The 27400-nt window shown below is 36.0% G+C and overlaps 1 protein-coding gene across 3 annotated transcripts in view; it reads left to right on the top strand.

Moving 5' to 3' along the window:
• YLPM1 (YLP motif containing 1) overlaps positions 1-24724 on the top strand; it is a 68185-nt gene extending 43461 nt beyond the window's left edge. Inside the window, exons 8-21 of one of the 3 annotated variants that reach the window (XM_068542471.1) lie at positions 49-141; positions 1420-1534; positions 2012-2130; positions 3041-3195; positions 6510-6572; positions 6854-6973; positions 7190-7366; positions 7454-7537; positions 7826-7909; positions 10209-10289; positions 13487-13538; positions 18637-18767; positions 23816-23998; positions 24332-24724. In XM_068542471.1, coding sequence (XP_068398572.1) covers positions 49-141; positions 1420-1534; positions 2012-2130; positions 3041-3195; positions 6510-6572; positions 6854-6973; positions 7190-7366; positions 7454-7537; positions 7826-7909; positions 10209-10289; positions 13487-13538; positions 18637-18767; positions 23816-23962 — 1421 coding nt within the window. In that variant the 3' untranslated portion in view covers positions 23963-23998; positions 24332-24724. Of the gene's footprint in view, positions 1-48; positions 142-1338; positions 1535-2011; positions 2131-3040; positions 3196-6509; positions 6573-6853; positions 6974-7189; positions 7367-7453; positions 7538-7825; positions 7910-10208; positions 10290-13486; positions 13539-18636; positions 18768-23815; positions 23999-24331 lie in introns of those variants that run through there. The other 2 variants (XM_068542461.1, XR_011073893.1) reach the window with 2 other exon arrangements.
• Positions 24725-27400: the final 2676 nt, after the last annotated feature.

Raw genomic sequence — 27400 nt, 5'->3', positions numbered from 1 at the left:
CTTAAGCTTCACTCTTACAGTGTTTTTATCCCTGATTTTGTTTACCAGACATATCCACTAATAAAGTTGAACAGATACCCTATGGAGAAAGAATAACTCTACGTCCAGATCCACTACCTGAAAGATCAACTTTTGAAACAGGTAGGAGTCCCAGAGAGATCAGTATTTTTAAACTTTTTAGGACCCAATTATCATATGATTTCCCTTTTGGTAAGATTATCTGGGCCTCCCTTTTTTTTTTTTTTTCAGTGTTCAGAAATAAAGTTTTTGTGTTTTTTGGTTTTAATTTATTAATTTATTTATTTTTGGCTGCATTGGGTCTTCGTTGCTGCGTGCGGGCTTTCTCTAGTTGTGGCGAGCAGGGGCTACTCTTCGTTGTGGTGCGCGGGCTTCCTATTGCATTGGCTTCTCTTGTTGTGGAGCACGGGCTCTAGTCGCACAGGCTTCAGTAGCTGTGGCACGTGGGCTCAGTAGTTGTGGCTCGTGGGCTCTAGAGCACAGGCTCAGTAGTTGTGGTGCACAGGCTTAGTTGCTCTGCGGCATGTGAGATCTTTCCGGACCAGGGCTCGAACCCGTGTCCCCTGCATTGGTGGGCGGATTCTTAACCACTGTGCCACCAGGGAAGTCCCAGAAATAAAGTTTTAATGGAACACAGACACACTCCCATTAGCTATTGTTTACAACTGCTTTTATGCTAACAAACCAGAGCTGGGGTAGTTGCGACAAAGACTGTATGTCCTATAAAACATTGACTGTCTGTCCCTTTACAGAAGAAGTTTGTTAATCCCTGTTCTAGACACTGGGAATTCAACATGAGAAAAATAAAAGCTTCTGTGCTTATGAAATTACATTCTAATGGGAAAAACAAACGAATAAATGAACAAGATCGTTTCAGACCTTTGAATGTATTATAAAGACAATGAAACATTTGATGTGATGGATAGTGAAGGTGGTTAATTTAGACAGAGTGGTCAGAGGAGGCCCCTGTGACAGTGAAGCTGAGAGCTGAATGACAAGGAGTCAACCATGAAGCATCTGCAAACAGATGGTCCCAGTCAGAGGGAACAGCAGGTGGTAGGTCTCAGGAACAGGAAAGTGTGGTTGCATCACAAAGAGATGGGGAAAGTAGTAGGAGGTGAGATCAGAGAGGGAACTAGGGTTAGGCAGGGGCCAGCTCACAGAGGGCCTCTTCGAATGTGGGCCTCCCTTTAATATAGCTAAAAGATTTATAAGTTGAATTTAGGGCAACAATTTATACTAGTTCTAAATTTAGATGTGTACATTTCTGCTTTTATTTCAGAAAAAGGATATAGTTCTTATTTTATATTGTTTTTATAGAGCATGTAGGCCAACGAGATCGTTATGATAGAGACAGAGATCGTGAGCCTTATTTTGATCGTCAAAGTAATGTCATGGCAGATCATCGAGATTTCAAAAGGGATCGGGAGACACATAGAGATCGAGACCGGGATCGTGGTGTTATTGACTATGACCGGGATCGATTTGACAGAGAACGCCGACCTCGAGATGACAGGTATGCTATGAGAAATATCTTTGCCAGGTGTGCAAATTACCATATACTTAAGTTCAGCAAAAGTCAGTGTAGTTAAAGGAAATTTAGTAAATGATGTATTTTTCTCATGCACGTGTGTGTATAATTTGGAGAGGGAAGAGTACCAATTTTCAGGAAACTAGGTGGTTGAGTTTTGTGAGCTTGAATTCCAGAGAGTTAAATGGGAGATGGAGATAGCCAGAAAGGAAAGGAAAGAGTATTGTTAACAAAGTTGTAATCATTGCTTAGTTAATAGGCAAACAATTTATTTTTGCAATTTGTGAGCTCTGTGGATGTGTGTATGCAAGGCAGATCTAAATGGGAAAGCAAAATGAAAATATAAGTATTGACTATGTATAGTAAGTACCCATAGAAAAAATTGGGCAGATAATGGTGTTGCATTATAAGAGACCTCCAATATTTTTTGTTTACCAAAGCACTTACTGTTAAACCTTCTAGGACTCAGTCATATCGAGACAAAAAAGACCATTCCTCATCCAGAAGAGGGGGATTTGATAGGCCATCCTATGATCGGAAGTCTGACCGACCAGCCTATGAAGGACCGTCCATGTTTGGAGGTAGATTAGTGCCTTATTAACTATAAAGACGCTGAGAACTGAAAACAACATGAGATGCTTTCCATTGTAGTTATGGATTTAAACTTTCAGAGTAAAATGCACTCACAGATTTCTCAGAGGTGACAACATTATCACCAAAAATAGCCATGTAATTGATGAAATAAAATGTAAATTCTCTTTTTACATTATTAAAGAAATTTTGGAAGCTAGAAACAAAATCGCTTATAATCCCACCACCTACCATACCACAACTATTGTAATTTTGTATATTTCCTGTCATTCTCTCTTCACACACATATTAATGAAGTTGTAATCAAAGTATAAATACAGTTTCTTTGTTGTGCTCGTTCCCATTGATATTGTGTACTATATACATTTTTCCATACGTAAACCTATTATATTAACAGCTCTATGATAGTCCATCAAGTGGATGAGATATATGACTCTTATTTTTGGACGTTTAGGTTGCTTTTAGTTTTTCACTGTTATAAATTACACTTAAACTAGAAATTCACACCTACTTATACAAACAAGCTTTCCTAAGCTGGTGACTCGTTCTCAAAATTGTAAAGCAGAAGTTACATACAGACGGACTATAAATCATACTCAGGACTATTCAGGAGTACATGTTATTCTTCTATATTCTGTTGCTTAACTTTTTTCCTAAGTTTAATACAAACAAGGATGAATTCAGTATTTTTCAAAACATTCTTTTTGCCTGAAATCATACCTAAATCTTTTCATTTTCTTGATTTCAATAGATTTACATTATCTTAAACTATCTCTAATTAAGGATAAAAGTAAGCCCCCAAATCACCATAAGTTATATTACCTTAGGAGGAGTGGAGAGAGTTAAAATTTTAAATAATTACTGTATAAATAGTAATTTGTTCAACTGCTGGAATCCTAGGAGAACGAAGAACTTACCCAGAGGAGCGAATGCCCCTGCCAGCTCCTTCACTAAGCCACCAGCCACCTCCAGCTCCGCGGGTCGAGAAGAAACCTGAATCTAAGAATGTGGATGATATTTTGAAACCACCTGGCCGAGAGAGCAGACCTGAGAGAGTAAGTCCTATGTAAATGACTAGTTTTCTTGCAAATTAGAAGCTGATAAGAAATCTTTTTAGTATCCTGAACAGAATTTCTGTACTTTTCTGTGACGTAGTATTTTTTTTTAATTTTTAAGAAAATTTTAATTTATTTTATTAAAGTATAGTTCATTTGCAATGTTGTGTTAATTTCTACTGTATAGCAAAGTGATTCAGCTACATAGGTATATACATTCTTTTTCATTTTGGTTTAATCACAAGATATTGAATATATATAGTTCCCTGTGCTATACAGTAGGACCTTGTTGTTTATCCATTCTGTATATAATAATTTGCATGTGCTAATCCCAAACTCCCAGTCCATCCCCCCCACCCTCCCCCTTGGCAACCACAAATCTGTTCTCTGTGTCTGTGAGTCTGTTTCTGTGTCGTAGTTAAGTTCATTTGTGCCATACTTTAGATTCCACATATAAGTGATATCATGGTATTTGTCTTTCTCTTTCTGACTTATTTCACTTAGTGTGATAATCTCTAGGTCCATCCATGTTGCTGCAAATGGCATTATTTCATTCTTTTTATGGCTGAGTAGTATTCCATTGTGTATATGTACCACATCTTCTTTATCCATTCATCTGTTGATGGACATTTAGGTTGTTTCCACGTGTGACGTAGTATTAATATCAGATTCAAGGCATCTTACCATCTCCAAATCATCATAAAATCTCATAAACTGCCTACCCTATAGAATCTAAGAAATTAGAGCTTAATTGCTTGGCAGAAAAAAATGTTGAAAGTTTTAGAAAATAATTCATAAGAACTCAATTATTGCGATTTGAAGAAGGGAAAAGAGGATTTGGTTTTATGGTATGTGGAACTAAAAGAGGGAGAATTAGGAGACTTGATTAGTTTAGACATATTTTCCTCCATATGTATACATTCTTTTTGTTTTTTTTTTTTAAACATGTAGCTTATTATTCTTTTTTTTTATATTTATTTATTTATTTATTTATGGCTGTGTTGGGTCTTCGTTTATGTGCGAGGACTTTCTCTAGTTGTGGCAAGCGGGGGCCACTCCTTATCACGGTGCGCGGGCCTCTCACTATCGCGGCCTCTCTTGCTGCGGAGCACAGGCTCCAGACGTGCAGGCTCAGTAGTTGTGGCTCACGGGCCCAGCCGCTCTGTGGCATGTGGGATCTTCCCAGACCAGGGCTCGAACCCGTGTCCCCTGCATCAGCAGTCAGATTCTCAACCACTGCGCCACCAGGGAAGCCCCCTACATTCTTAAATTTCTCTTTTATTGCAAAATAATTAGATTCCATTTAAATAAAATGGTATGGGAGATTTCCATCAGAAGTTTGACTCTGTATATGTATGTATGTCACTGTTTTAAAGTCTATTTCATATATTATTAGTATGGTTACTCCAGCTTTCCTGTGGCTGTTGATATATCTTTTTCCATCCTTTTAATTTCAATCTGTTTGTGTCTTTCAATGACACAAATAAAGTATGTTTCCTATAGACAGCATATAGTTGGATCATTTTTTTTATGCAGTCTGATAATTTTTGCCTTTTAATTGGATTGTTTAAATCCATTCACGTGTAATGTTATTATTGATATAGATGGCTTAAGTTCCCTGGTGGTCTAGTGGTTAGGATTCTGCACTTTGACTGCCGTAGCCTGAGTTCAATCCCTGGTCGGGGAACTGAGATCCCGGAAGCCACACGGTGCTGCCAAAAAAAAAAAAAAAAGGAAGGTATAGATGGCTTAATTCCATTCTTGGATTGTTCAGTTGTATTGAAATACAATTGATTTTTTCGTATTGATCGTATATCCTTCAACATTGCTGAACTCATTTATTGGTTCTAATAGATTTTTAATGGATTCCTTAGGATTTTTCCTATATATAAGATCATGTAATCTGCAGATGGAGATGGTTTTACTTCTTACTTTACAATGTGTATGCCTTTTTTCTTTTTCTTGCCTCATTGCTCTGGCTAGACCTCCAGTACAGTGTTGAATAGATGTGGTGAGAGTGGACATACTTGTTTTATTCCTGATCTTAGAAAGAAAACTTTCAGTCTTTCACCATAAGTACTATGTTAGTTGTGGGTTTTCATTAGATGTCCTTTATCAAGTTCAGGAGGTTCCCTTCCATTCCTAGTTTGTTGAATGTTTTTATCATGAAAGGATGTTGGATTTTGTTAAATGCTTTTTCTGCACTGAGATTTCTTTGTTTTTTATTGTATTGATATAATGTATTACATTAACTGATTTTCAGATATTAATTTGAATCTCTGGGATAAACCCTACTTGGTCATGTTGTGTACTTCTTTTTATATGTTGCTAGATTCAATATGGTAGTATTTTGTTGAGAATTTTTGTATCCATAATCCTAAGCGATATCTGTAATTTTCTTGTGATGTCTTTGTCTGATTTTGGTATCAGATTATATGCTTGGTTTGAAATGCTGGCCTCATAAAATAAGTTGGGAATTGTTCCTTCCTCTTCTATTTTTTGGAAGAGTTTGTGAAGAGTTGGTATTCTTCTTTAAAGGTTTGTTAGGATTCGGTGAAGAAGCCATCTGGGCCTGGGCTTTTCTTTTTTGGCAGTTTTTGGACTACTAATTAAATCTCTTCACTTGTCATAGGTCTACTCAGGTTATCTATTTCTTCTTGAGTCAGTTTCAGTAGGCTGTGTCTTTCTAGGAATTTGTCCATTTCTTTTAAGTTATCTACTTTGTTGGTATACAGTTGTTCATAGTATAACCCTTTTAAAATTTCTGTAAGGTTGGCAGTCATGTCCCCTCTTTTTTCCTGATTCTAGTAATTTGAATTTTCTCTCTTTTTTCTTAGTCTAGCTAAAGGTTTGTCAATTTTGTTGCTCTTTTCAAAGAGCTAGCTTTTGGTTCCATTGATTTTTCTTTGTTTTTCAGTTCTCTATTTTATTAACTTCTGGTCTAATATTACTATTTCCTTCCTTCTGCTTGCTTTCAGTTTAGTTTGTTCTTCCACTGTCTTATGTTGTGTCTTCATTTTTGTTTATCTCGAAGTATTTTCTGATTTTTCTTTTGACTTCTTCTTTGACCCATTGGTTATTTAGGAGTATGGTGTTTACTTTCTACATACTTGTGCATTTCCCAAATTTTTAATTTTACTCCATTGTGGTCAGAGACATGCTTTGTATTATTCCTGTGCTCTCAAATGTATTAAGGTTTGCTTCATGGCCTATCATATGGTCTGTCCTGGAGAATGATAGGTCATTGTTAACTCTAAGATCTCACTGTGAAAAAAAATCTTCTCTGGGTGATTTTTTTTTTCGTTGTGTTTCAGATTGTTGTTATAATGAGAGGATTGCCTGGCAGTGGAAAGACACATGTTGCGAAACTTATTCGAGTGAGTATGGGAAAGTGAAAGAATCAGTTGCTTTTGTTAGCCACTTGCCTTCTTAGCAAGTAACATGATATTGATACAGATATTTCCCATTTGATCCATTCTAGTTGGCCCATCTGGTAGATGCTATCTCATAAATTTTGATCTGCTTAGGCTACTTTGCCCCTGCTTGATTTGAAACTACAAGAAGATTGCGTGGTATTTAGCCATAAGAAAAACTTTGTGCACGTTTATTAATTTATTCCATAAATTCTCTTTAACTTCCGTGAATATATGATTCTTAGGATAAGGAGGTAGAATTTGGAGGACCTGCACCCAGAGTTCTAAGCCTGGATGATTACTTCATCGCTGAAGTGGAAAAAGAAGAAAAAGATCCAGATTCTGGAAAGAAAGTGAAAAAAAAGGTATGGTATATTCCTCTCAGATTACATCCTGATTCATAAATAGCATTGAAAGGAAAACATGTTCAGAGAGAAATGTGGCTTTTTTGAACACGAACTTTAGTACTCAGGTGTGAAGGAAAGACTAGAAAGTTGTCTCTATCCAAATGCTAACGAGGGAAGAGATTTAAGATGATTCTTTGCTTTTGCTAACTCCATATCTCTTTTGGGGGATCTCAGGTAATGGAATATGAATATGAAGCTGAGATGGAGGAAACCTACCGCACCAGCATGTTCAAAACTTTCAAAAAGACTCTGGATGATGGCTTTTTCCCTTTCATCATCCTGGATGCCATCAATGACAGAGTTAGACATTTTGACCAGTTTTGGAGTGCAGCAAAAACCAAGGGATTTGAGGTATAGATTTAAAAGAACTTTAGAGTACTTTGTGTTATCATGTAAGTGCTGCATTTGTTTGCCTAATCATTATTCATTCTTTCTTAGGTGTATTTGGCTGAAATGAGTGCAGATAACCAGACTTGTAGCAAGAGGAATATTCATGGAAGAAAGCTTAAAGAAATAAATAAGGTGATTTTTCTGAAGCACAGAGGGTGTAATATTCTAAACTTCATTTTGCCTGTTTCATCACTGTTGTCTGGAAATTCTTATTTATCCCCTTTACTTTCAAAATATATTTTCTACCTGCTTTAGTAAATGTTTCTTAACCTTTGTATCTAAGGGTACGAGGTGTCCTAGCTCTTCCTGGAACTAGCCTGTTAGACTTCACAGTATTAGTTAAATTTGTCTTGGATATTCTCTTGGTCTTTCTTTGAGTAGTTTCCAGAGATAACTTGACCTCCTGAATCTCTCAATTAGATGGCCGATCACTGGGAAACTGCACCTCGTCATATGATGCGTCTGGACATTCGTTCTTTGCTGCAGGATGCTGCTATTGAAGAGGTGAGCATTCTTTGGCTCGAAAGCAGTGCAAAAGCGACCTTTTTTTCCATCTTTTTTTACTTTGAAAAAAATTTAAATTACAGAAAATTGCACGTATAGTATTGTATTGGCCAGAAAGTTTGTTTGGGTTTTTCCATAATGGAAAAAACGAACAAACTTTTTGGCCAACCCAATATAAGAACACCTGCATGACTTTCGTTGAGATTCACCAATTGTTAATATTTTGTCTCATTTTTCTCTATTTAGATTTCCTCTATTTCTTCTTCCTCCTCTTCTTACTACTACTACTACTGCTACTACTGCTACTATTATTCCTCTTACGTGGAACCATTTGAGAGTTAAAATGCAGACCTCATAAACCCTTTAGCCCTAAATATTTCAGTAGATATCTCCCAAGAACAAGGGCATTCTCTTACAAAACTAGAAGGCTCAATTATCAAATTTAAGAAATTTAACATTGATAAGATACTAAGTTAGGTAATATAAATTTCCTGAATTCTTTCATATACAGTCCATATTCATATTTCACCAGTTGTTCCCATACTGTGCTTTATAAGAATTTCTTAAAATCCAGGATCCAGTCCTTTAATACAAAAAATGGTTTTTCAGCTATGTCATTGTCATGAAAGACAAAAAATTTTTGAAGAGTATCGGCCACTTAGCTGTTTTGTAGAATGCCCCTCAATTTGGGTTTGTCATGATTAGCTTTAGGTTAAACATTAGCAGGAATGCTACATAAGTGGCATTGTGTTGTCAGTGCAGCATATCAGGGGTCCTATGATGTCGTCTTATTTCATTATTGGTGATTTAAGTGTTGATCACTTGGCTCAGGTGATATCCATCAAATTTTTCTGCATTTTTCTCTTCCTAATAAGTAATCTGTAGGGAGATACTTTGAAACTGTTAATATCCTGTTCCCCGACAGATTTTCACAGATTGCGAATTCTTGTCTAAATCAATTACTAGTTTGAAATAAATAAATCTTTATTATGGAAAAGGAGAGATTTTTCTCTTTTAATCAGTTATATACTTCTGTTTTATTTGACCTCTTCCTGTGAATGAGAGTTATCTGTACTCAGTGTTGTCACTGTATTTTTATGTGTTTTTACCTCCCATGCCACTCCTCAACCCATTTCCTCTGGCTTCTGCCCCAGCCATTCTCTAGAGACTCTCTCACCAAAGATTTCCATGGCAATGGACAATTCTCACTTCTTTTGCTTAATTTTGCAGCCACATATGACATGGTTGACCATGTCCACCTTCTTGAAACCATTTTTCTCTTGGCTTCTGTGAGTCTACCTTCTCCTGGTTTTCCTCTTGCATCTCTGGCCATCCCTTTTCAGTCTCCTTTGCTGGCTTCTCTTGCTACCCAGTCCTTAAATGCTGGAATTCTTTAGGGCTCTATCCTAGGCTCTATTTTCAATCTGCACATTCTGTATAGATAATCAGGCTTTTTGGTACCTTGGATTGCCACTTACATGCCCTTAATATTAAATTGTAAAGGCTGGAATGCATTTTATCAATATCTTAACAGTAATTATATCTGTGTGGAGGGGTTATGGGTGATTTTTATAATTCTACCATTATTTTCCGAATTCTCTACCAAAAAATATGTATTATCTTAGTACACCTCAAACTCAGCCTATTCAATATGTAATTCATCCAAACCTGTTCCTCTTCTCACATTCTCTATTTTAGTAATTAGATCCATCAATCCACTTGGTTGCTGAAACCCTGACTCTCTACTCTCCATTATCTTTGACTCTTTACTTTCCCCTTGTACCAGTGTTTCATTCTATCCCTCCACCATATAGTCAGCCTACAAGTTTTGTCAGTTGTACCTTATAAATACTTCTCTAATTTATCTACTCTCTATTTGCATTGCTACTATTCTGGGCCAAGCTATTATCATCTGACTTTTCACTCTACCCTTTCTTACATTTTGAAATTTGAATCATACCTGTTTTACTTGATTGAAAAAATACTTGCTAAAGGTTTTAAAAAGAAATCCTAGTAATCCATTGTCATTCAAAACAGATAACCATCAATTTAGATCATTATACTCAACTTCATAGAGAATTACAAAGATGGATATCCCAGGAAAATGAAAAGCAGGAATATCATCCTGTCTGTCAGTTCTGTTTCAAAGTTTAGGGTGTTAGAAATTACTTAGCATGTAACAGCAAGTCTGTGTGTCTTGCTCTGGGCAACTGTGCTCATTTCATATCTCAGTGAGGGACTCAACATTTTCCTAAATGTTAACTCAGTCTTTTTGTGTGTGATTATTGTGGTATTGTAGGTGGAGATGGAAGATTTTGATGCAAATATTGAAGAACAGAAGGATGAAAAGAAAGATGCAGAGGAAGAGGAAAGCGAACTGGTAGGAGACAGAACAACCACTTTGAACAAAGTGTCTCTTTATTAAAATTCTTAAGGGTTTAAATTCAGCTCTGTGATCAGATGACTATTGTTGATATGCACCTTAATGGTAAAAGTTTCCATAATCATCTTCAAGGAGACTTTTGGATACTTTTTATTTTTCCCCTGACCAAAGGAAAAGAACCCTCTACTGTGTTGTTACAAGAAAACTTTTAGAATGCTAAGAAACTTACCCTTGTACTCACTCATCTATTTGTGGGTGGCTCTAGGGGAATACACTTTTTAAGAAAATCGATTACATTTGAAAGGGTATTCTTACATTCCAGCAAATATGTGGTACAGCCTACCCAATGTATGCATAATTGTCTCTTCTTTGCTATAAGAGCTCAAAATTGATTTTCTATAAACTGAGGCAGAAGAACTTATTGAATGAGGAGGCAGAGGGTTGCCACTGACTGCTGGATTTGTTCTTCCGCATTTTATCCTATTAAGTGATGGGGAAAATGATTTGACTGTGTAGGCAATGCATTTTGCTTAGGCTGATTAAAGGCTTACGTAGTGTGAATTCAAAGTTCCCGTGTACCTACTGTAAATGCTTTTGATCACACCTCTGTAGTGATGTCTGCCTTACCCTGTCATTCAAGAATATGCGACCTATAGACTTAACGTTATTTTCAGTGTTTGCTAATGGGGTACAGAGATGAGCAGTGCCTTGGAATAGTGTTGCTTTTTAAATTCAAAATATTATTTGTTTTATTTAATACTTCAGCCCTTGCTAAAGCTGCTTTTCATATTCTTCTGAAAATGTGCAAAGCGAGAACCCTGATTCCTAACCCCTAGAGAATACATTCTCTCTAAGGAGTGGTCCCATCAACCCATGTGTGTTATAGAGGACTCTGAATAGAAACTGTGTGTTTGCATAGAGATGGTGTCAATTTCTACATTCCTAGATTTCATATGTGGATTAAAAAATAAGCTTTAAAGTTAATGGCATTTGAGTCTCCTATGTTTTTTTTTTCTTTAAACAAAGTATTTTTATTAATTAGGTTGTATTTTGACATACATGATCTAAGATGTAGGCAGGAAATTCACTTAAAGGTCCACGCTGTCCTGGAATATGGCTAATGACCAGTTTAGCTACTTGCAGCGTGCGTACTAGCAATCAGTCATGTGAGAAGTCTCTAATGTTAGCTTTCTGAAGCTCTGTCTTCCTTTTGTGGAGATTTCAGTTCAGCATATGGTTCATAACATCTGACTTGCTTAGGTGTAGGTCAAAACTTGGAACTTTTAATTGAATGTACTATTATTTTTAAAAGTGAAACACACTGTAATACTATATTTTTTCATCAGAAACATGGCAATGAAGCCTTAGAACTCTACCCTGCTGAACTATCTCTTTTATTTCCAAGTAGCCTAATATTTCAAACAGTGAGAAGATGATTTTAAGTTTTAAGGAAGAAAAGGGTGGTTCCAGCAGGGGGAAATTAATGTACTCATTTTGCTTATCTTTATGTTATAAAACTTCTCTTAACCTTTTTTCAAAATGCAGAATCAAGATCTTCTACTATTGGGTTCCATTCCAAGAGTAAAAGATTCTTGGAGAATTGACCCTTGGAAAGGGTTAAGAGCAAGTCTTGTGTCATTCAGACCATTTTAATGGAATTTTCACTGAACTTTACATTTTCTACTCTGTACTGATTACTATAGCTGGGTGAAATCCAAACTTTTCTTGGTTAAGAGACTCCTTTGGGGGGATCATTGGTATGATATTTTGTCTTCTTTAGTGCTTCATTGAACCTCATAGATCTGACTCAGAATTTATAAATATATTATTCTAGTGATGTTTAAGGTTTTCAGATGATTTTTTGAGATACAACTGTACAAATTACATCAGTACTAAACTTTTAGCACCATCATTTCAGCCTTTGTCTTGGTTTGTTCTAAACATGTATTTGGAAAGGACGGTATAATTTATAATCTGAAATACTACCTAATTAGTTGAAATTGAATTATTAGTCTGGCTTAAAGACTAGAAATGTATAAAACCTGTAGATTTCCTGGAAGAATGATGATGCTCTAGTACACTCTTACACAGAAGCTATTGTCATGAAATGTTCAACATACTTTCCAACTTTACCTGTGTGTCAGTCTATTCTATGAACTTGAACATTCCCAATAGTAGAAAGATATATGGATTCTTAAAAGAAGATGCTGACACCTTTGATGAATCTGTCCTATATAATAAGTCCTAATATTAAAGTTCTGTATGTTAAGACCTAATAGAGAACAGAGTCCAAATGAAGGAAAGGGGGAATCAGTGAATTATGTGGAAAAAGCATACACTTGCTAGGTGAATAAACTGAAAGGCTTACTACATAGCTAAATAGGTACATTGTGAAATTTGAAAATCTTATGTAGGACTTCGTTTGAAATAAACCACCCAGTTATTTTATTAAATAAGATATAAATTGCCTGTGGAGATTTCTGGGTTTTCATATAATAGAAAGATGTAATTTTTTAAAAGACATCAGAAATAATAATCTAGTTTCCAACTGATGAAAAAGTAATGCTCTGAAATTGATTCAGTAAAATTAGTCTTTGTAAGATCTAACTGGTAAATGGATTGAGTCATTTTAAAATGAAGTTGAACTTCATAATTGTGTTCAGTGATACCAAGTTTTCTCCCTTCTTTTGAGTATCTAAAAGTACACTGGAATATAAAGTAACTGTCTTGAAGAACACTTTTTGGACCTCATGGCTACTATATACTAAATGGCTACTATATACTAAATACAACAATAGCAGTTGTATTTAGAAAATAACCTAGCTAGTATTATAAATTCTCTGCTACTCTGAATGATATTAATTGAGCACAGTAACTACCATACATTCTTACCGTATTTGCTACATAGCTGTTGTTCAGACTACAGTTGTGTGTCCTGAACTGTAGTTGCCTACAAGCGCCTTCATGATACTATTCTAAAGTGACTATTCTGAAATCTGGGCAGTGAAGTTTGGTGAATTTGGTAATTCAGTTTCTTCAAAGATAATGAGACTGTGTTTTCCCTCAGGATATATTTATAAATAGTGAGTGGAAACTGAATCCATTCCCAGTTTTAATGCTTTTCCAATTCAAAAGTGATGTGCATGTATGTGTCTCTTTCTAACCCTTCGAGCTTCTCTCTGTGTACGATTTAGGGTTACATTCCGAAAAGCAAATGGGAGATGGACACATCTGAGGCAAAGCTAGGTGGGTATTTCCTTTTTCCTGTTTTTATATGTGATACCTGATGGTAATGGTCATAGATCTTTCTGCTATAAGAAGAACAAGTTTCCCAAAATTTCTGCTTAAATGAAGATTTTTGGCCTACCTTACTTACATCCTCAGTCTATTTTGTTGGCTTTCATTTATGTCTTGTGACAGAGTGAAAGAAGAGTATTTTAAAAGAACTACCTTCGGTACCACTTAAAGTTTTTAGAGTAAATGGAAATATGTGATAAATTTAGTAATAAAACACTGTCACTTCTAAAGTCCATTCATTTATATTAATCAGAAATGTTGGTGTAGGTGAGATTTCTACTTTTTTAAAAAAATGTTTAACTGCAGTCCAAAGTTGAACCTGATTATGAATACTTTGGGTAATAGTAGTAGTAATAATAATAAATATTGAAGTTTAAAAATTAATTAAAAGGCAGTTATTTTCCTTGTATAATAAATTAGAGTTTCTGAGTTGGGGAGGTAGATATATAATTCCGGTCTTTGAGGAGCCTGCTTTGTAAGATTCCGTTTAAATTTTCCTCCAGCTTGTCCTTAGTGCCAGATTACAAGGTAGACTGGTGAAAATGATTGTCTAAATCAAAAATTGGAGTTGCTTAACATGGGGTTCTTTGTCAAGCAGAAAATCATACATATCTAATGGATTTTCCCCCAATATTTCACGGTAATATTGCAGAACAGTTTTTTTTTTTTTTACCTCACCTAAAGAGAACCATTTAACATGTTGATTAAGATGTATTAGTAAATAATTTAAGATAATGGTATAAGATTTTTTGAAAGGATGGACCTTACTAATATATGAAGTATGACTGTTGGTCTCTGCATTTCTCCTCCTGGAATTATGCTGTAACTCCAAAGCTGAAGTAACCATAGAAATATATCTTAAATTTATAGAACAAATGTGAGTCATTTAGCTGCTTCACTGTTTGGGGCATATTATCTGTGTTTCTGACATCAGAGGGATGCACTTTACACACAATTGCATAGGCTATGCTTTTCATTTTGCCCAGCTGATCATGTGAGCCATTGATGACGACCAGGTCCTATGTGAAAAGATAATTCCGTAAACTGTAGTATTACCATATTGTTGCGATAGGTGATTTGTTGCAAAGTCTAGGATTTTTTTCTAGTGTATGGCATGTGAAAATTGTATGTGGTTACTGACATATTCTTGCATTCGTCCTCCCTCTGTGGGAAATCTTAATAATAAACCATCTCCTTCCCTAAACGTTTAAAGTATTCATAAGTGTTTAAATGCAATTAAATATGTAGGAAAATAACAATCACAAATTACTTTTTTAATAATAATGCTTTAGATATGTTTATTTTAAGATTAGATTAAATCTGAAGTTCTGTACTTATCGAATAACCTATAAGACTATAAGATCATTTCCCTATTTTCTGGTTCTCTAAGTAGTGATTATCTTTTGGGGCAAAGAGAAGTGGTAATTAAAGAGACATGGGGATTGTAAAATATTTTAGCTAAGCATATAATCTTTAGAGGCCTTATGTAATATATTATTTAGGATAATGCTTTTTTTTAACTTGAGCTAGTCCACTTTCTATTTTCCTTTCTAATTTCTAAAGAGAAAGGAAAATGGAATTTAGTTACGATTATTCAAGATAATATGACATTAATCTTGGTATCAATTTCTGGAAAAAATTCTGGCCTATCTACTATTTGCTTCTCAGAAAATACATTTTATGTAAATTCAGTCCATTTTAAAAGCAGAATGTTAGACAGTGATCCAGAAATAGAACTGTTAAATAAACCATTTCAATTAAAGGCACTGAAGATCTAGTAATGAATCTAGGAAACAAATTCTTACGTGTTTGCAGTTGGGTTTTTGTTTGTGACAGTGATGTTTCGTATAATGACTTGCCTCTTGCACCACTGTGTTATCTTGAGAGCTATATCATCTGTAGAGAAAGGCAGATGGAGTGTGAGCATTCCTGAAAGTGCTTGCTTCTTTGAGATTGGTCCATGGAGCCAATTGAGAAAAAGAAGAAGAGCCTAAAACATGAGGCTCTTCATTTGAGAATTAGCCTATTTATGTTGCCTTCCTTATCATAGCAAATTCAGTAGATTTGAGTAGCAGGTACAATTTATTTTTCTGAGTATTTTACCAACACTTCTTAAATTACTCTTGGTAACATGATTATGCTGGGTGGAAACATACTAAGCTTTAGCAGTGTCATACATTGAGCTAGACAAGCTGAATCTGTAACTGAGGAATTTTGATTTACAAATGAGTCTGCCAGTGAGAAAATACTCAGTTACCTATAATTTTTCAAAGAGCTGTTAAATCTCATTGTAGAGTCTTGATCTGTGTTCATTAAGTACAGTATGCAGTTCAGCCTGTGTGTAAGTGTTAAATTGGAAGTGGTGTAATTTTAGAAAAATTCAGAACTGGCCTGAGCTGCATCTGGCATGGGTGTCATGGAGTTGTTGAAGACTGCCTGTGGCCCACCTTCAGTAGCACCTGAATGGCTCCTTTCCAGCTGGGACACAGGCACCCTAATGCAAGGGTGGGTGTTACATGCCACATCAAATGCTGGGATTCAGCATTCAAGCTACTTAAATTCCACTGACATGATTTTGGTTTCTCAAACTGAAAAACCAAAAGAATATTTGAGACTGTTGTCATTCTAATTTAGGCTTCTTCATATCGAGTACTTTTGCTTTTCTCATCTCAGTGTCATTTGTCTCTGCTTATGAGTTATTGTGTACTGGCCTTCTACATGTCAGGCAGTTTCATCTCTTCACAGTTGGAATGCAATTATTATTTGTATAGGCACGTAACCCTTGTGTGTTCACTGTGATCAAATTTTCAGAAATACCATTTATGTTTAGAAAATATATAGATATATCTAAAATTTGTTTTCTGTTGTGCTGTAATAATAATATATACTGTTTTGAAGATGTGGTAAAATTCTGTGACCTGCCAAGTTGGATATTTAAACTTTCATCTTCATCTTAAAACTTCACCTTTTGAAATTCAAACCTCTGAAAATCATTAGTATGAGTGTGTTGGACACCAGTCGTCTTCTGTAACTAACAGATACCCCAGATTCCTCTTCCTTCACCTTATGCCATACATCTGTGTGTTTGGGTTTCCAGGATGCCATGTGGAAGAGGTACGAACCTTTCTTCAGCCCCAAGAAGGAAACTTTAAACATGTTGTGCACAATAAAATTTCAAATTAAACATTACAAACAAGGGTGTTCAGACTAGAAATACATGCTCTTCTGAACTTCCATGTTGCAAATATGGGACTCCTGGTGTGTAACTCCTGTCATACACCCAGTGTATGAGGAAAAGTTCTTGCAGTTTTCTCACTGCCCTTCTGTATTGCTGCCTGGCCATGTTCTATTCTTAGAATTGAAATATGAAATTTTCCTTTGAAGTATGTTAATGTGGAAGTTGATCTTATTAAGTTTGGAAATCCTTTGAGGTTTATTCAATAAGTGTATTGGAGCTGCCTACTTTTCTGCTAATACTGTACACTGTTGAACTGAGAACAGTTTTACTGTTTGTGGGACTTCGTTGGTTTTCTAATACCATATTCTATGTCCCTGTGCAATCAAGGTGTCACTTCTTTTAGATCTTGTATAATATGGCCTGTCATATACATGTAGGTTAGAGCCATGTGGTACAGCATGTGATTTACAGAGGAGATTAGAAGACTGTTTCTGTTGAACTCAATCCGTGTTAAAAATTTTCCAAAGTGATATGATAAAAATTTCTTGGGTTTTGTAAAGTGTTGTAGTTTGCCTTGCTGTTATTTCAATAATATTGCTTTTATGGGGGAGGAACTTAGGAAATAAAAGCTTTGCCAAGTATGCAAAATCTTACTGGTTTTTGAGGCCTGTATGGTATGCACAGTTAGTTGTGTGTATAACTTTTACATTTGAAGCATAAACTCACCTTGCCTCCTGCTTCCATTGTACTTTTCTTTTCATGTCAAGTTCTCTCCACCTTGATGCCTAAAAGGTTTCTATTATATATACACTCTGGACCCTTTATGGACTTAAATGAAGTGTGGTTATTGTGTGTTTCTGAAGTGTTTAGGTTTTCCTTTATTGACCTACTTAATAATAGTGTGTTTATAACTACAGATGATCCAAAAATTTAGTGCTTCAATGTAGTGTGTATATATATATATATATATATATATATAAAATGTATGTATGTATATATATATAAAACTCATAATATTTCACATGTAGAATTCAAAATCAGAATTAACAACCAATAAACAAACCCACACATTTTCATCGTGTGTTCTTGAAGACACCTAAACTCATATCTAATAATTTCTGAATCAGCAATCCCTGTTCATTTAATTGATTACAGTTTGGGGCTTTTGGAAAGCCTCTCAGATTGAGGATTCAGAAAGAAAATTCAGATCCAGCCACTTTGGCTGACTAGCCCTTAGCCTCAGGATGGTCAACAGCACTTCATAGTATAACCAAAGAAAGTGGTGATTTGTATAATCAGCTTACTCATAAACATTCTCATGACGAATCGTCTCACAGCGGTCAGAATCCCAAGAAACTGTTCATCTAAAACCTTTCTGAACGTTAGCTTGGCTCATTAAGTTCTTGTACTGCCTGCTTTTCATATAATACGATATCACACATGATTGCACATCTAATGGGTGGTGTTAATATTGTGTTAAAGAAAAAAAAGAATGGAAGAAATTGCTTTTAGAAAAACCCAATGTTGCATTTTCATCAGAACACGAGAGCTGAAGTGTTGTGATTTTAGGTGGGGTGGGAGGATAAGGAGGCCAGGAAACAAGGGTCTTCTCTTGTTCTGCCCATATTTGTTACTTAAACCAACATAGTAATATAAAGGCTGCCACTATGAACACCAGATAAACAATGGAAATTGCACAGAACTTGATGTTATCTCAGCCAAGAAGATAGTTTGGATCTACGAGTGATGCTGCTCTCAGGAATGCGGATGTGCTCTCTGACAGTGTTCCAGCCTTCTTTTCCCTTGTTTGTGTGTCGTGTGCCAACTCACACTCTTCCTTAATGCTGCGGCTCTGTGTTTGTCCCTCAGACAAGTTGGATGGCTTGAGAACTGGTACTAAAAGGAAACGTGACTGGGAGGCTATTGCCAGCAGAATGGAGGATTATCTTCAGCTCCCTGACGATTATGACACTCGTGCTTCTGAGCCTGGGAAGAAGAGGGTAAGAGACTGTCAATAACTACCAACAGATAAAGGGCCCGTTTAGGCATCTGATTTTAGAAAGTTATAGTCAGATAATCATATGAATGCTGTTTTTTTTAGAGTGGTTGGGTTTATACTGTATCATATTACACATTAAAAAAAGAGTCCTTACAAATTATCAGATCAAAATGTACAAGTAACTTAAAAAATGGAGAACAGAACCTCACATGGCTAGCATGTTGTCAACCTTAAAGGAGTTTGGAATGGCTGCTTGTGCCATTTTGTCATGGGGCAAAAGAGCCAGGTGCAAAGTAGAGTATTAAAGAGAATCTATGGGACTTCTTAATGGATTAGATGTCGAGGGTCCAGGATGGATGAAATCAAAGGTGACTCTTCAGGGTTCTGGCCATAAGTATTCCATGTATGTGGTGCCATTTACTGAGTTAGTGAAAAGTAGGGGAGACATAAGTTTGGGAGTGAAAAATCAGAAGTTCAGGGAGGTACCAGTTAAGTTAGAAGTGATAATAGGACTCAGGTCTCCAAAATTTAGAAGTTCAGATAGAGGTAAATGTCTTAAGAAGTAAAGAATAGTCCATTGTTAAATGATACAGGGAAGACAAGTAAATTGAGAAAAGAGAAATAGCCATTGGATTTGGCAACATGGAGATTGTTGATGTTTGATCAAAAAAAAAAGGTCAAGCTTTCTTAGAGAGTTGAAGGACAGAAGCCAGTTTGGAGCAGATGGTAGAATAGGAAATGAGGAAGTGCAGAACAGCAAATGTAGATAACTTTTTGAAGAAGCTTTGCTATGATAGGGAGCAGAGTAATGAAGCCAGGATGTTGGATAAGTCTTCCACGTAGATGTCAAATTCAATAAAAGTGATAATTGTATATATCCTTTAAAACAAAATAAAGTAAGAGGGATCATATTACATATGATTTGCATAAACCTTTTCCAGCTAGTCTGTCTTGATCTTTCTATTTAAGTATATACAAACCTACAGTTCTTTTAATTTATTTATTTATTTTTGGCTGCGCCACACAGCTTACAGGATCTTAGTTTCCTGACCAGGGATTGAACCCCGGTCCTCGGCAGTGAAAGCGCAGAGTCCTAACCACTGGACTGCCAGGGAATTCCCTACCGTTCTTTTTAAATGCCTGCCTAGTGTGCCATTGTTTGGCTGAATAATCAGTTATTTATCCAGTCCCTTATCGGTGGATGCTTATGCTGTTTTTTTTTTATTGCTAATATAATACTCTGGTTAAAGTCATATGCATACATCTTGGCATCTTTTTGACAGTATATCTCTAGGGAATATTTTTAGCCTTAAAGCTGCAAGCTCATAGAATATGATTTATCATTCTGACAGATATTGTGAGATTGTTTTCCAAAAAGGTTGCACCTATTTATACACCCACATGTAAGGAAATGCCTGTTTTTCCACACTTGCACCAGCAGTGCTGTTATTGAACTTTTTAACTTTTGACAATCTAATAGGTGAAAAAAAAAATGGTATCTCATTTTTCATTTCTCTAAGTAAGAATGAAGTTAATAATAATTTCTTTATCATTACACATCATTTCTTTTTTATGAATTCCCTTAGTAATTCAATATTAAAAGGATATTTATTGTAAGAGAATAAAAATGCCAGTAAAACTTCATTACAGTGGATACCATTACAAAGGACTCCAGGTTTCAAAGCTCTTTCAAATATTGCAGACAGTCCCTAGACCTGCCCTTGTCTATGTCTTGAGACCTGGTTAGTGGCCTTCCGTATGTGCCCAGCTCCATGCAGGGACTACTTGTCTTGATACCTCTTATTCCAGTTTTAAGGTTGGGGCAACAGAAAAGTAGAAATAGCTCTTCCTTGGGCATAATAATTTGGTGTAACAGTGAATAATTCCAAATGAGAAATATTTTTCTCTAGTTCATTTTTAGTCAGGTAACTATTACTCTCTTCAATCAGGAGTATGTGATCCCATGTAATTTACTTTGTAAGCTGGGTGGACAAGAGCATGAGCGGTACACATCCTAATTCTTGTGGCTCCTCTTTTCACTCTCCTCCCTGCCTCCCACCCTCATTTCAAATAGCTCTTTTTTTTTTTTTTGAGGAGATAGTAATTTTTTTTTAACATTTTTATTGGAGTATAATTGCTTTACAATGGTGTGTTAGTTTCTACTTTATATCAAAGTGAATCAGCTTCAAATAGTTTTTAACACTCACACCACTTACCAAAATCAACATCAGAGCACAGGGAAATCCTACAGGTAGCAAGGAATGCAGGACTCATTACTCATTCCTTTCCTGGGGTCTCTTGATTTCTGTAATTCAGCTTTTTATAAATATTGGGCAGGTTTCTGGGATTAATTTACACTGTAACACAAAGGTAGTTCTGTAGAGTTGATCATATTAGAATTTTACCAAAATGGCTAGGTTTTAAAATATAATTTATTTTTTTAAATTTCCACTTGCTTAGTTGGGTATAAAATGGACTTTAATTTGTGTTTCTTTGATAACTGTGGAAAAGTGAACATTTCTCTTGTTTTGTTTGCTGAACTCATACATTTCAGAAATATTTTTGGTGACAACGGATAAAATATATGTATCTGAAACTTTTGAGTATTGGTCAAGAGTTTTCTTTATTATAACTTTTTTTTCTTTTTACAGTTAAGATAAACGGCAAAAAATTGAGATTGTAAATCTCAGTGAAAGTACCTCTAGGAAGATTAGGAGGGACACTGACATTTAAGAAGCCATTTCTAGTTGAAAGTCATTATTTTGCTCCATATATTTTTAGTGTTTTTGGTAATTATTAATTCCTTCTACAGCGTTGTATGTCTGTGTGTCAGGTCTGTGCAATTGGAGGCCACTTAAGGAGTGGACCTCCACTGGAGGAGCCCAACATGTAAATGAATAATGTTGATACAGCATCAGTTTTAAAGACTTAGAATTTAAACTACAGATTTAAAAATTAGCTCTTAGTTTACTCAGGGCAAGATTGATTAGTGTGTTTAACTCTGTGCTAAGGAAGTACTGTGGACTGGTTACCGTTTCTTTGTTCAGTGGCCACAATCCATCTGTCCATCCGTCCATCCATTCTTCATTCCCCTTAACCATAGTCATCTTTTGCTAAAATGTGTACCCTTGATCCCAGGGAGAGCTGAGAGAGGGTGCATGAATCTGTCAAAATAAATACATCAGCATTAATGGGCAGAAGGCCCAGAGATCTTGGTACACAGAAGCCCACATTGTTTATTAAAATAGCTTTTTACTGAGGCCCATGAAAGAAATTGAGTCATAGGTTTTCTACCCACAAAAAAATCTACTTTAAAAAGAGTCAGGTGTTATCAGTTTTCCCCCACAGCTGTTACTGTGTATCTTATCTTTAGCTAAGTGGTTGCTAAAAACAATGGGGGGGGGGGGGAGAAGCCTAGTCATTTGATTACCATTCCTATAAATGATAATAGGGAGGGTCACTGTACCTCTAAGAGCAATTACACATTTCCAGGTGCAGCATGGTTGAGCATGCTCTGGTTCCCTTTCCTTGTCACAGACCACAATCACAATAAATCACAAGCCATATTTAAAATACAGTCTCTGCAGAATTTGGTACTAGGTACTGCAAACCACAGTTTCATAGTCTCTCTTTTTTAAGTATTTCATTTTTTAGAGGATATATCTGCTTATATTTTTAAAATTACTACTATAACATGTAAGAATCCATATTTAAAAAATATCAGAATACCAATAGAAAATATCCCTGATCTATATACTTGTAGTTATAATCTTGCCATAAATGGTATCAACTGAGTCTGTCTCTTGGTCTCTTCATCTCATAAATGAAAGTAATAATACCAGCTCCCTGTTTTCTAAGGATAAATTTCAAAAAAATTTATTATGTGGCGATAAATAAAACTTAGTCTTTCGGGACTTCCCTGGTGGCGCAGTGGTAAGAATCCGCCTGCCAATGCAGGGGACATGGGCTCGATCCCTGGTCTGGGAAGATCCCACATGCCGGAGCAACTAAGCCTGTGAGCCACAACTACTGAGCCCAGGCGCTGAAACTACTGAAGCCCGGGTGCCTAGAGCCCGTGCTCTGCAACAAGAGAAGCCACTGTAATGAGAAGCCCATGCACTGCAACGAAGAGTAGCCCCCGCTCGCTGCAACTAGAGAAAGCCCGTGCATAGCAACGAAGACCCAACGCAGCCAAAAATAAATAAATTTTTTAAAAAAAGGAAAAAAACAACAACTCAGTCTTTGATCTAGGGTGTATATAGTCTGTTAGGGAAGAGAGATCTGTAAGTGGATAATTGCAATATAGTATGGAAGTTCAAAACTAGACATGTCAAAATCCAGAAGTAACTCCAGGGAAGCAATGATTAATTATTTGATTGGCAAAGGGCAAGAGGGATAAAGCAAGGGTTGATGACTAGACTCATGCCAGGTGGACCAGGTTAGAACAAAGACGTTTCAGGAAGAGAGTCTAGTTTATGCAGCCTTACGGAGATGAGAAATGGCCCAGTATGCTCTGAGAGCTGGAAGTAATTTTGTGTTGCTATATGAAGTGCCATAGGTACTGCCCAGAGATGCTGCAGGAGAATAGACAGGGCCAGATCCAGAGGGACCTGTGTGCTTGGATTTTATTCCGTAGGTAGGGCACAGGTTTAAAGCTGTGTGTATTTTAGGACGATTCCTCTGGCAGAGTGGATCGGAGGGAGTGAGAATGAAGATAGGAAGACTAGGTAGAGGTTAGTGCTTTTCTTTAGTTAAAAAAAAGAAGCCAGTGAACTAAAAAGGAGTGACAGGAGGGGGAAGGGGATAGGACTGAACTGAGGGCTGAACTGTTCAGGAGCTGGAGTGGTTAGGACTTGGTGATTGACTAGAGAGTTTTCTTTCTGTAACTTAAGATATATGGCTTTCTTCAATCCTCCACAGTTAACTTCTCATTTTTTAACCTCCTGGCTTTAAATTAGTTATCCTACCCATTAGACTATTCAGAAAGCTAAGAGGCTCTTTGCGTACTTATTTTTTCTAAAGCCCAGCCTAATGCTGTGTTCTTTTTAGGTGAGATGGGCAGACCTGGAAGAAAAGAAGGATGCAGATAGGAAAAGGGCCATAGGTTTTGTGGTCGGACAGACTGATTGGGAGAAGATCACAGATGAAAGTGGTCACCTGGCTGAAAAAGCCCTCAATCGAACCAAATATATATGAGACTTAGTTTTTGAATGGAGTCATTACTCCTCTAAGGTAAGGGTACACAGTCATATAAATAGCCTACTGTTTGTTGTTTTGAAGAGTTTGAGATAAAGAAGACAGCATGCTTTGCTAAAAATGCTTCTCTTCTTGTATTGTTTTCTGGTTCTAAAAGAGTAAGTATGTGCTAGTTGCCAGCATTTGCAATACAGGGTATTAGAAAAGGAAGCAATTTTCTGCAACCTGGCTTACTTATAAAAATATAAGACTTAAGAAAAGCTTGGATTCTGTAGATTTGGGAAGGAGTGGAGTGATGAGAGAGACTAAGGTCTGCTGAATTTTCTATCTGTTCCTTCCTGCTGTGACAGCCTTTTCTTTTCTTTCCAGGTGGTTCGCTTTGAGGTGGTCTGAAGCCAAGGCCTCATGGAGCTTCGTTGTGTGTCACCTTGCTTCCACATTTCAGTTTTTGTTTTGTTTCTACTGCTTTAGTTTTTTAAAGTTCTCCAGTGTCCCCAAGAGGTATTAGGATCTTGCTCTACCCAAGCAAGACATTAATTTTTCTTTTTAACTACTTTGGGGAGGGAGGGATTGATAGCTTAACTGCGGAAGCCAGGTGGAGATCTGCCGGAGGACTCCAACAGACAACGTTTCCTCCACTGTACAGTGTCGCAGACTATCTCTATCATCATTGCTTTGTGGCTGTTTTTGTTTTTTTACTGTATGTAACTGGTAGCTGATTGTACTAGGATTAAAAAAAATAAACTTTCATGATAAAACCAATGAGATTCATGGGCTGTACAGCATGAGCCCCTTTCTCTTGTTTTCTTAATTTTATTTTTATTGCTTTTTTAATATGGTGTGTTCTAATTACATGCTAATTGAACATCCCAAAACCTCTTTTCCATTGAATATTATGTAGCTCAGTGATTCCATAATTCATGTAAACACAAGGCTCAGTGATGTTCACAACACTTACCTTGGTTTTATAGCTGATTTCTTTCTCTATCTTTGTGTCTTGAAGACTAGTAGAGACAATTTCAAATATTCCTCAGTTCCCTGGAGCACATCTGTTCTGTATCATGATGTTTTATTGTTTTATTTATTTTTTGGATCCTTTCTCTGCTCCTCCCTCTTTTCTTTTCCTTCCTCTTCTTACTTTCTCCCTTCATGTTCTGTTATGTTTTGATTTTTCCCTGATCTGGCTTTGACTCCTGGTAGACAAAACTGATGTACTCCATGAAGCTTGGGAGCTTGTTGCCTTACTGCTAACCTTGAATTGTTGATTTTTTAAGTCAAGATTGCAGGGCAGGAGTATGGCGATGCAGAGTGCTCTGGTAGGCAGCCTTTAAGCCTGTCAAGTTTTCAGGTTCTTGCCAGATTGCTCATTATTGGGAAGCATGGCCTTCTGCATAGAATTTCCTCTCTTGTGAATGGTACCAGGTGGAGCCTAGAAATATACAGAGCTAAAACCCAAATATCGTTCCTGTTTAAAAACAGAAAAGGAGCTCTTTTCCCTTTTTCATTCTGCAAAGAAAAAAAAAGTTATTTCCAGCATGAGAGAAGACAGAGAAGAGACTTCTTTCTCAAACATCATTCCCACTATGTAATTTAACTCAGTAAGCTGTAAATTTGTTTACAAAAGGCTTGAATATTTTGAAACATTTACTTTTGGGCTACAAATAAAAACCTTTTAGTTTTACGACCTACATTAAACACTGTGTGAATAGAGATAATATTTATTATTTATTATAATATTTATTACCATTCAAATAGTATCATTTTGGGTTCAAGAACTTGTAATTATAGTACTGAAGACTAACGGGAAATTCTGATGACTCTGTACTTTTTTTAATCTTTCCTGCAATTCTGAATGTTTACATGTAAGAGGCTTTATGTTATTAACAATTCAATACTGAATGTATAATTTGCTACATTAAGTAACTTCCGGTGATTGTAGTGTTTAACAAGCTACTTTGATTGCTTATTGGCCGACAAGACATTTCTATGTAGTGATCTTTCTCAGCCGCCTCTCTTGTGTTGAATTAAGGTACATCACAAGATAGTCAATAGAATTATCATTTATACAAAGGCCAACTTACTAATTACTGAATCTACCAAATGTCCGTTCTCATCAAAAAAATTTCCAGAATGTGTTCTTTAGTTCAGGAGATATATATGTTCTTATAGAGAATGTTTTACTTCAGTTTTCTTAACCTTTTTATGTTCTGACTGACAGTATTCAGAATGCCAATGAAATGAGAAGTGTTAATCACCCACGAATCCCTTTAAATCTGTCATGCTTTTGCCTTGCAGCCATGGCTTTGTGTCTGCGATCTTATGCCAAGAGGGGGCAGGGAAAAATGAACAGGGTCAGAAATAGCCTCTGCTGATTTTAGAAGATACAGATTTAACATGACCTTAGGCGATGAACATAGAATGTTGCCTACTTTAGGAAACTGGTATAACACATAACCTCGATGAAAGGAGATTAATGAAAAACAGATCAGGCACCAAAAAGAAAGTAATAGACAGTCAGTTGATATTTGACTTTGCTGTTAAGAAATTCTTAAATTTACATTATTGCTAGAAGCAGAATAGAAGAAAAAGATCAGGAATATCTTGGAGAAATTTGGTGTGGTTAGAAATTGCCTTGATAACACAGATACTTTAAGTTTATTAAGAGATGTCCTTGGAATACAGAGGACCAAACTTGGGTTGCATTTATTTGGTAGCATTTTACTGTTATTTATTAACATTGTTTTCCTTATCTCAAAAAGCTGCTTGGTACGTGTTTTTTCATTTTTATTTTAAACATATTAAGTTTAAAATCTTTTGTGATATCTGTGTCTTAATACAAAATAGTCCGATGTTGGAGAAAGTTCCAGTTATCTTTAATGTTTCAGATCTTTTAAACTAAATATAAAACCTCTCACTTCAGCAATTCAACTCTACTTGTAAACTCCCGTGCAAGTAATGTGGTAGATGAGATGCAGAAATTTTTCTATTTGGGAATCATTTATTTAGGGTTAAGCTGGCATATTCAAAATATGTTGTGACTGATTACAGAGATCAAAAGCCATTAATAATACACGGTAGTCTGCTTGTTGACACTCTTTTGATTCACATAATTTCCTAGAAGTTCAAGTTTGATTAAGATATCAATAGTTAATTCAGAAGTGTTTTTGGATAAAGATAAAATCTTAAATATTCTGGTTGGATTCATTTCTTTTTTTTAATTAATTTTTTTATTTTTTGGATTCATTTCTTGTGAAAGAATTCTGATTGTTGATTGGATAGATCAAAGTAAGTGCCATCTCATCTGGAGACCAAGTATTAAATTCTGAATTGGATTGCCTAAAAATTTATTACTTTGGAGGCACCTCAGCTTTTTGTTTAGTGTTTTATCTTCCTAACTACACAAGGTGCAGGTATTTTGGTAATAATAGACGTCTAGAG

The sequence above is a fragment of the Eschrichtius robustus genome, chromosome 1 (genome assembly GCF_028021215.1).
Source record: "Eschrichtius robustus isolate mEscRob2 chromosome 1, mEscRob2.pri, whole genome shotgun sequence".
Taxonomy (NCBI): domain Eukaryota; kingdom Metazoa; phylum Chordata; class Mammalia; order Artiodactyla; family Eschrichtiidae; genus Eschrichtius; species Eschrichtius robustus.
Note: the sequence above shows the minus strand (reverse complement) of the source record. Positions and strands in the feature narration are given on the sequence as shown.